At 44.4% G+C, this 10,645-nt stretch overlaps 1 protein-coding gene across 1 annotated transcript; it reads left to right on the top strand.

Moving 5' to 3' along the window:
- Positions 1-2,691: 2,691 nt before the first annotated feature.
- On the top strand, positions 2,692-8,419 carry LOC143955916 (uncharacterized). The gene is made up of 2 exons (XM_077466038.1): positions 2,692-3,518; positions 6,949-8,419. The coding sequence occupies exons 1-2, from the start codon at positions 3,389-3,391 to the stop codon at positions 7,434-7,436; spliced, it is 618 nt and encodes a 205-aa protein (XP_077322164.1). The 5' UTR covers positions 2,692-3,388; the 3' UTR covers positions 7,437-8,419.
- Positions 8,420-10,645: the final 2,226 nt, after the last annotated feature.

Raw genomic sequence — 10,645 nt, 5'->3', positions numbered from 1 at the left:
CTATTCCTCCTGCTGACACCAATGATGGGGCACTATTCCTTCCACTGACACCAATGATGGGGCACTATTCCTTCCACTGACACCAATGATGGGGCACTATTCCTCCTACTGACACCAATGATGGGGCACAATTCCTACCACTGATACCAACGATGGGGCACTATTCCTCCCACTGACGCCAGAGGCCATTTTCTACTCCTGCTGGCCACAGTCTGGCCCCCCTAAGGTCTGAAGGACAGTAAACTGGCCCTTTGTTTAAAAAGTTTGCAGACCCCTGCCCTAGAAGTTGGGACGGGACTCTCCTGGCTTGTGCCATACATGTGTTTGTTTGGTCACATTTAATTGGACTTATTATGTAATGTTGAAGACGTTTCGTAGCTTCCGAAGCCTCAGTTCTAATGTGTGTCAAGAAGATACCTTTAAGACGCCTTCAACCAATCATCATGAAAGGTGTTAATGTTGATTGTCCAAGAACCCCATCTTGGTCTTGGAAATCAACATCTACACGTTCCATTTAATGTGTTGATTTCCAAAAACCCTATCCTGTTCTTGGTCAATCGCCTTCTACATGTTCCATGGAATGTATTGATGTCGATTGTCCATGAACCCTGTCCATTTTTTGGGAAAATCACTGTCTACATGTTCCATGGAATGTGTTGATTTTGATTGTCCACGAACCCTATCCCGTTCTTGGATGCTCATCTTCCACATGTGCCAAGGAATGTGTTGATGTTAATTGCTCATTAGTCCTGTCCCATTCTTGGACAGTCACCGTCTACATGTTCCATGGAATGTGTTGATGTTGACTGTCTATGAATTCTGTCCCGTTCTTGGACAGTCACTGTCTACATGTTCCATGGAATGTGTTGATGTTGACTGTCTATGAATTCTGTCCCGTTCTTGGACAGTCACCGTCTACATGTTCCGTGGAATGTGTTGATGTTGACTGTCTATGAATCCTGTCCTGTTCTTGGACAATTACCATCTACATGTTCCATGGAATGTGTTGGTGTTAATTGTCCATACATCTTGTCCTGTTCTTGGACAATCACCTTCTGCATGTTCCATGGGTAGTGTTTATGTTGATTTCCCATAAATCCTGTCTCGTTCTTGGACAATCGCCATCTACAAGTTCCATGGAATGTGTTGATGTTGATTGTCCAAGAACCATGTCCTATTCCATGGAATGTATTGATGTCGATTGTCCACGAACCCTGTCCATTTTTTTGGGAAAATCACTGTCTACATGTTCCATGGAATGTGTTGATTTTGATTGTCCATGAACCCTGTCCCGTTCTTGGATGCTCATCTTCCACATGTGCCAAGGAATGTGTTGATGTTAATTGCTCATTAATCCTGTCCCGTTCTTGGACCGTCACCGTCTACATGTTCCATGGAATGTGTTGATGTTGACTGTCTATGAATCCTGTCCCATTCTTGGACAATCACTTTCTACACGTTTCATGGATTGTGTTGATGTTGATTGTCCACAAACTCTGTCCTGTTCTTGGACATCTACAAGGTGTACTGTAGACTGTACAACCTCAGGGTTGCTGGTTAGGCCAGGCTGAGTGCAGTGTCCGGTAGCCCCCAAATGTCAACAAATGTCGGGAACCCAGCAAATCGCATGCTAGAATATTCCAGCAGGCTGAGTGATTGCAGGAAGATCAGGAAGTAAACTGTTTAAGACTGTATGTACTCTAGGAAGGCATGCAGCCAAGCATGCACTTACCGCAGTAACCTACAATATTGCATCACCAGACAGTAATCTCCACCATGCTGATTGTTCCAGATAATTCTCAGTTTATTTCCCGCCAACAAGGAGGAGTCTCCTGACATGACAACTCCAATGAGGATGGATGAGGACTGGAGTCATGTAACCAAGAATATCCTCAACCTTACCCTGGAGATCATCTACCTGCTGACCGGAGAGGTGAGGAGGATTCTGGGAGGTCACATGACATCACTCTTATCTCTATTAATAAAACACAGACCTGACCGGGGAGGTGAGGAGGATTCTGGGAGGTCACATGATATCACTCTTATCTCTATTAATAAAACATAGACCTGACCAGAGAGGTGAGGAGGATCATGGGAGGGTAACTTGACATCATTTTGTTTCTTTCAATACAGATTAATCCATTGTTTATGTCTAGTGACCAGGTGACCATCCGGGTACCTCCATCTCAAACCCTGACATCTAAGAGAAATAATATGGAGATGATTCTTGAGGTTATTAACAAGATGGTGGAGCTGCTGACAGGAGAGGTGAGCGGTGCCGGGAATTCTGGGACATTATCCAGTAACAAGCAAGGGATGTGTCTGGATGGTGACTGTATCATTGTGTGTGTCAGGTTCCTATAAGGTGTCAGGATGTCACTGTCTATTTCTCCATGGAGGAGTGGGAGTATTTAGAAGGACACAAGGATCTCTACAAGGACGTCATGATGGACAATCAGCCGCCCCTCACATCACCGGGTAAGAGGAGACTTTATTGTAAAGGAGAGAGCAGTACGGAGGCTCCACCTAGATCCCCCATCATCTGATAAACACATAGAAACAATGTATTCAGTCAGTGTGTGTGTTTCCTACAGATGGATCCAGTAATGGGAACCCACCAGAGAGATGTCCCCGTCCTCTGTATTCCACACAGGAAGGTCACACCATCCCTCACCATCATCAGGTAGCAGAGGCGGCTCTTTAATTAGGCAAATTAGGCGGTGGCCTAAGGCCTCACTCTCACAAGGGCCTCACGGCTGCCTAATTTGGCCGACCCAGACACGGAGCATCACTTTTTGGGGAATGTCTCTCTCCGTAAGTGGAGATCCTCTCTGCTCTGGTAAATTACCTGCATTGCCAGGACCTTGTGTATCCAGGCCAAATTCTGCTGGAGCAGAGCCAAGTGGCTCCAGTGAATTCCCTAGGGGGGCGCTAATGTGGACAAACCTGCCCTCAGCGTGTGTGGGCTGTTTGGTGTCCAACACACTGCAATCTGAACTCAGTGAGAGATGCTGGCTGCCTCCTCAGCTCTGATGTCTACAGACAGGAAAGGAGCTGACAAGAGGAGGATCCCTATCCTGCCTGTCAAGCTTCCCCAGCAATGGTGGGACTCCTGTCCTAGCCCAGACCCACCCCTGGCTCTATTGTCTCATCCACCACTCATAACTTGCTTGAATTATTTTTTCCATTATGGACGTGAGTGGGGCCTCATGTCTATGTTTTGCCTAGGGCCTCACAAAACCTAGAGCCGCCTCTGTCAGGTAGGTAGATTTGAGGGTCTAAACGTGTCTCCAAACTACATCTGATTATATTCTCTACACTAATGATATCAATGCTGGCATTTAAAGGCAATATTTTTACAATTGTGTTGGTATAGGTTGAAGAACTGATGGATATAAAAGTTGAGGTAAAGGAGGAAGAGGAAGAGATGTATGTGAGGGGTGATCGGCAGTCTAAGGAGGAGGATGGAATGATGGGAACGATTAAAGAGGAGGGATCTTCTCCAGATATCAGCATAGGTGAGTAATGGACACTAAATGCTGAAACTGTTTACATATTCATTTTTAATTCCATGAGATTAAAGTATGAGAATTGATGATTGAGGATCTGTAGACCTTCCCATCATCAGGTGAGATAAGAGGATTAATAATAGCAGACCAGTAAAATAAAGAGGCCAATTTCAACACAGAACTGAACACTCCTTGATCTGTTCTCTGCTGAAAGGGTCTTCATATCTTGGTTAGTTTTCATTTAGAACCCATTCTCATGGTTGTAGTCTCCTGCATTGCATTAAAGCAGCCCATTCATGCCAAAGCACATTAGACCGCACCAAAAACTGTACACACAGCATATTTTTTTGTGATGCAGCACACCACAATGCACGGTATGCTGTGGTTGGTTTAATTGTCATGGAGAGTGGTCTGTATCCACAAAGAGAGACACAGTTCAGGTAGGTACCTGAGTCTACGTGGAGATGTGGGTGTGACAGTGATGCACAAGGTGCATTAGAAGTACACGGTGATAAAGGATACTCTGGGGTCATCATGTAAGACAGGACGTTCTGTATTCACTGTGTGACACAGGAAGCTCAGGAGTCACTGGGGACACAGGAGAACTGGGGTCACTGGAGAAACCAGAATGCGAGGGTCACTGGAGACATTTATGGTCAATAGAATCATCGGAGCACTGGGGTCACTGGAGACACCAGAGCCTCGGGGGTCATTGGAGACACTGATGGTCAATAGTATCACCAGAGCAGTGGGGTCAATGAAGATACTGGGGTGCTGGGTTCACTGGAGACACTGGAATCCTTCGGTAGCTGGAGACATCGGCGGTCACTAGAGACACCAGAGTACTGGGGTCACTGGAGATATCGGAGTCCTTGGGTAGCTTGAGACATTGACGGTCACTGGAGACACCAGAGTTCTGGGGTCACTGGAGATATCGGAGTCCTTGGGTAGCTGGAGAGATTGACAGTCACTGGAGACACCAGAGTACTGGGGTCACTGGAGATATCGGAGTCCTTGGGTAGCTGGAGAGATTGACGGTCACTGGAGACACCAGAGTACTGGGGTCACTGGAGATATCGGAGTCCTTGGGTAGCTTGAGACATTGACGGTCACTGGAGACACCAGAGTTCTGGGGTCACTGGAGATATCGGAGTCCTTGGGTAGCTTGAGACATTGACGGTCACTGGAGACACCAGAGTACTGGGGTCACTGGAGATATCGGAGTCCTTGGGTAGCTGGAGATATTGACAGTCACTGGAGACACCAGAGTACTTCATCCCAGTTGAAGTCCTTGTGTGACGTAACGCGTAGGAAACCAGAAGTGACGTCTACATCCGAGCAAGTCGCTCATTGATCTGTTGTTAGCTGTGTGCCTGCTTTCTCGTTTCCTCTTGTGAGTAGTTAAAGTTGCTTTTTAATAAAATCATTTATTTTAAATACTGCACTATGGAGGATGTTTTTTACCTGTCATTTTGAGCATTTTCGCTGGTAAACAACTACGAGGAAAGCGGCACCGTCAGAAGTCCTCTCTGTAGTCCCCCTGATCCTTCCAAGTACCCCCTGCAAATTAGCTGTTTTGCTGCATACCTCGCAGCCATGAGGTAATTACTTAGTGTAACTAGCACTAGCATGGAATACCACTGGAAGAGAGTTGGCTTGGCACATTGCACCTTAATTTTGATTGTGATATTGCATCCAAAATTGCACGATTGGACTATGTATGGGACACTTTATCGAGATTCACTTATTTGCTGCTATTGATTTTTGTTTTTAATTACTCAGTTATTTAATTAATGAATTTTGTTCTCTGCATTTTTTCTGCATTTTTTCTGCGTTTAGATCACAAAAAATGTTTTTTCTGCGTTTATAGAACAGAATTTTTTCTACGTTTATATCACAAATATTTATTTCTTTATATATTGCATTTTTAACCTGTTATATGCACTGTATGGTTTTAAGCACAGATTTGCTTGTTTTTTGACACCTGAGTGATGCACAGAGACACTTTATACTAGCTGGTTTATGCAATGCACAGATGCACCTTTTTCATAAGCACTAAGGATAGTTGTAGTTTACAAAGCACTATTGCACTTTTTGCTTTGATACTTATTCTTATATTTTTTATTGATTGTGTTAGTTCATTTGGTATTAAGGAAGCGCAACACAAACCCTTTTGTTTCTTTTAGCTTGAGACATTGACAGTCACTGGAGACACCAGAGTGCTGGTGTCATTGGAGACACCGGAGCTCTGGGGTCACTGGAGACATTGTCAGTAAATGGAATTACCAGAGCACTGGGGTCACTGAAGATACTGGAGCGCTGGGTTGACTGGAGACACCAGAGCACTGGGATAACTGGAGACACTGATGGCCAAAGGAATTACCAGAGCACTGGGGTCACTGAAGATACTGGAGCGCTGGGTTGACTGGAGACACCAGAGCACTGGGATAACTGGAGACATTGATGGCCAAAGGAATTACCAGAGCACTGGGGTCACTGAAGATACTGGAGCGCTGGGTTGACTGGAGACACCAGAGCACTGGGATAACTGAAGACATCGGAGTCAATGGAGACTTTGGAGCGCATGGGTCACTGGAGTCTAGGGTCACTGTATAGGACACTGGAGGCCTTGGGTCACTGGAGACTCTGGAGCACTGGGTTCACTAGAAACACTAATGCCGCGTACACACGAGCGGACTGTATGGCGTACTTGGTCCGTCATACAATCCGACGGACAGTCCGTCCTACTTTCGACTGAACGGACTTGACCACACACGGATGCACAAACAGTCCGTCGAAAGCTTGCGCGATGACGTGTACAGCACGTACGACGGGACTAGAAATAGCAAGTCCAAGACACAGCAAAGCACCCTTCCGCCGTGTAAATCCTTTCTGGGCATGCACCATTCTTAGTCCATCGAACTAGCCTACTGACGAGCGGATTGTCCGCTGAAACCAAAGTATGACGGACAGAATTTCGAAAAATCCGAAATTCTTAGTACGCCGGACTGCACGCTGAAAAAGTCAGCTGAAGCCCACACACGAGCGGATTGTCCGCTGAAATGTGTTTCGACGGACTAAGTACGCCATACAGTCCGCCCGTGTGTACGCGGCATTAGGGTGACTGAAGTCATTGCAGCACTAGGGTCACTGGAGACATGGCAGGCAGGTAGTAGGGGGTCTCGGCTTAGACATGGCAAAGTATTGCTGTACCTGCATTCTGGTTGTCATGCCGGAGAGGAGGCAAATGTAACAATTGTATTTTATATTTTACAAGAATTTTATAGTTCTTTTGGTTTCACGAATGTTCCCAATTCCATGGTAGACCTGTGTGTATTGGTTATCTAGAAGACCAACATACTTGATTTCTGAGAGAAAAACTTAAAAATGTATTGTACGCTTTTTTTATATATTTTTTATTATTATTCTTTACCAACAGGTGGAGGTGATGTCCAGATTACCTCAGAGGGACATTTCATGCTATCTCCAGACTATAAAACAGAAGGCAATGGTGTTCCACAATGTTCTCCGGAAGAGAACCTCGGTCATCCATGTATACTTTGCACACGTCCCCGTGTGGATAGATCGGTGGCTTCCACTGATCCTGAAAATTCTTCTGAGACCTCACATGCAATTTTTTACAGTGCTGATAAAACACCTGATCCCTATAATCCTGAGGAATCATTTGTAGATAGATCACCTACTGTTGATACATTTTTGTCTTCTGAATGTGAAAAAAGCTTTGTGAACGGTCCTGTTGGACATCCAAGATCCCACATAGTGAAGAATCCTCTTGCATGTACAGAGGGTGGGACACCTTCTGAAGTCAAAGAACACCTCATACACCAGAGAAGTCAGGACTCTTTTTCGAGTCCCGAGTGCAGGAAATGTTTCATCCATAGTTTCATAGTTAGTAAGGTTGAATAAAGACACCAGTCCATCCAGTTCAACCTGAGTGAGTGTCTACAATTGTTCCTATCACTTTACACTCACATGGGTCCCTACCCTCAAGGAGCCCACAATCTCAGGTCCCCATTCATATACTAGGGCCAATTTTTGGACAGAAGCCAATTAACCTACCTGCATGTCTTTGGATTGTGGGAGGAAACCGGAGTACCCGGAGGAAACCCACGCAGGCACAGGGAGAACATGCAAACTCCAGGCAGGTAGTGTCGTGGTTGGGATTCGAACCAGCGACCCTTCTTACTGCTAGGCGAGAGTGCTAACCACCACACCACACCACTGTGCCGCCCGTAAGGATCATCTTCTCTCACAACAGGAAACCCACATCAACGAACCTCATTTTTCAAGTTCAGAGGGCGGCAGATGTTCGTCACACCAAAAAAGCCCTAATGACTACTTAAAAGTCCACCCTGCAGAAAAAAAAAATTCTGAAAAAAATAACCTAGTTATTGAGCAACAGGGGACTGGAGAAAATCCATTCTACTGTTTAAAATGTGGGAAATGTTTCACTCAGAAGAAACGCCTTCTCTCACACCAGGAAACCCACCTCAACGAGCCTAATGTTTCAAGTTCAGAGGTTGGCAGATGTTCCTCACACCAAAAAAGCCTTGATGACTGCTTAAAACTCCACTTTGCCGAAAAACGTTCTGAAAAAAATAATCTAGTTGATCAAGAGGGGACTGGAGAAAATCCATTTTGCTGTTTAGAGTGCGGGAAATGCTTCACACAGAAAACCAAACTCCTTACAAACTAGAGGATCCACACAAGGGAGCTACCTTTTGTGTTTCGACCTACAGGTCATCATCTGGGGTGATCAGATGATGACCTGTAGGTCGAAACGCGTCGGAAAGACTCTACCACTGCCTATTTCCTCTGACATGTTTGTTAGCAACTATGGAAATGTGAGTTTGATACTTTATTTTTATTAAAGCGATTTTTAAACGTTATTACACCATCTTGGCTCTATCCTTCCATTTCTATGTCTGAGCTGATGCCGGAGTTGTCTCTCTAAAAACGGTGATTATATATAGTCCGCCATATTGAAAGAACTACTTGCCCTGGGACCCACTCAACGATGGAATGCTGAATCCAGTGCCTCAGTAGTTGAAATCATAAGCTATTGTTGACCCCTTAGATATAAGTCTATTCGGGTCATTTCCATCCGGTAAGCCTGTACTTCTTAAGGTGGTGGGATCTACACTGCGGTGGAATTGTTTATGGTTACAACAGATTGGAATTCTTGTCTTCACTGAAATCGTTGGGATTCACATCTGCACATCTATTTGTATCAATATATGGACTTGATTGTTTATGTATCTATTTTCTCTTCTTCTTTTGAAGTTGTTATCCTCAGATTTGGGGTCATGTCTCACTAACAAGTTATAGTTATATGTATACACCATATTAGGTCCATATATACTTCTTTTCTAGTATATATGGTATTTATCTTTAAGCTTCATGATTTTGAGTTGTCTTCATTGATTATTTAGGGGCACTTTTTTGATTTTCACAGCCACATATGTTTAGCGCTTACACTTTATACTTGATACCCCATGTACTGTATGCTGCCATGGATTGGCGCCAGGAAAGAAAAATTATAGTAAGTATTGGATCAAATTTTCCAATTTCCTGCCACCAACTTTACGGTAAGGCAGGAAAATTGGCTTGGTGCCAGGAAAGGAAAATTACAGTAAGTATTGGATACAATTTTCCATTTTCCTGGCTCCAACATTACAGTAAGGCAGGAAAATTGTCTTGGCGCCAGGCAAGGAAAATTACAGTAAGTATTGGATATCATTTTCCATTTTCCTGGAGCCAACATTATGGTAAGGCAAGAAAATTGGCTTGGTGCCAGGAAAGGAAAATTACAGTAAGTATTGATTACAATTTTCCATTTTCCCGGTGCCAACATTACGGTAAGGCGGGAAAATTGGCTTGGCGCCAGGAAAGGAAAATTATAGTAAGTATTGGATACACTTTTCCATTTTCCTGGCTCCAACATTACGGTAAGGCAGGAAAATTGGCTTGGCACCAAGAAAGGAAAATTACAGTAAGTATTTGATACACTTTCCCATTTTCCTGGCGCCAGCATTACGGTAAGACTGGAAAATTACGGTAAGGAAAGCCATAGACGAGTAGAAATCTGAAAGTTCTGTTGAGCGAAAAAGACAATAGCTCATACGATTCTGCCATCAATTGTTTTTTTTTCTAATAAAAATCCATCATGTTTGATCAGGCACTTTCATTTGCAGCACGAAAATTGCGTGTGGAAAAACATGGCTTGGCGGGATGTGACAAGAAAAATGACGGTAAGTATTGGATTCTGTTTTCCATTTTTCTGGCGCCAACATGGCAGCGTACCACTGCAGGGAATAGGCTACCATGTGTAAGCTGCCATGGATTGGTGCCAGTAAGTATTGGATACGACATTCCATTTTCCTGGTGCCAACGTGGCAGCATACATGTGGTAGCCCATTCCCTGTGGTAATAAGCTGCCATGGATTGGTGCCAGGAAAGGAAATTTACGATAGGTATTGGCTATGATTTTCCATTTTCCTGGCACCAACGTGGCAGCATGCTACGGCAGGGAATGGTCTATCACATGCATTCCTGGCAGAAAACATGTGGCAACCCATTCCCTGTGGTAGTATGCTGCCATGGGTTGGCCCCAGGAAAGGAAAATTACGGTAAGTATTGGTAAAATTTTCCATATTCATGGCACCAATATGGCAGCATACCACTGCATGTGATGGGCTACCCACATGTATGCTGGCATGTATCAGTGCCAGGAAAGAAGAATTACGGTAAATATTGGATATGATTTTCCTGGCGCCAACATGGCAGCATACTACCAGAAGGAATGGGCTACCACATGTATGCTACCATGGATTGGCCCCCAGGAAAGGACATTTTCAGTAATTATTGGTAAAATTTTCCAAATTCCTGGCACCAATATGGCAGAATACAACTGCATGTGATGGGCTACCCACGTGTATGCTGGCATGGATCGTGGCAGGAAAGAAGAATTACGGTAAGTATTGGATATGATTTTCTTGGCACCAACATGGCAGCATACTACCAGAGGGAATGGGCTACCGCATGTATGGTACCATGGATTGGCCCCTAGGAAAGGAAAATTTCAGTAAGTATTGGTAAAATTTTCCAAATTCCTG

This window comes from Lithobates pipiens, unplaced genomic scaffold (genome assembly GCF_037356315.1).
Source record: "Lithobates pipiens isolate NorthernLeopardFrog02 unplaced genomic scaffold, aLitPip1_a1.2 Scaffold_35, whole genome shotgun sequence".
Lineage (NCBI taxonomy): Eukaryota > Metazoa > Chordata > Amphibia > Anura > Ranidae > Lithobates > Lithobates pipiens.
This window is presented reverse-complemented; position numbering and strand designations above follow the sequence as displayed.

Coding starts and splice junctions, on each gene's coding strand:
- LOC143955916 (XM_077466038.1), top strand. CDS start 3,389: ATGGATATAAAAGTTGAGGTAAAGGAGGAAGAGGAAGAGATGTATGTG. Junction 3,519..6,948: donor TTCTCCAGATATCAGCATAG/GTGAGTAATGGA, acceptor CTTTACCAACAG/GTGGAGGTGATGTCCAGATT.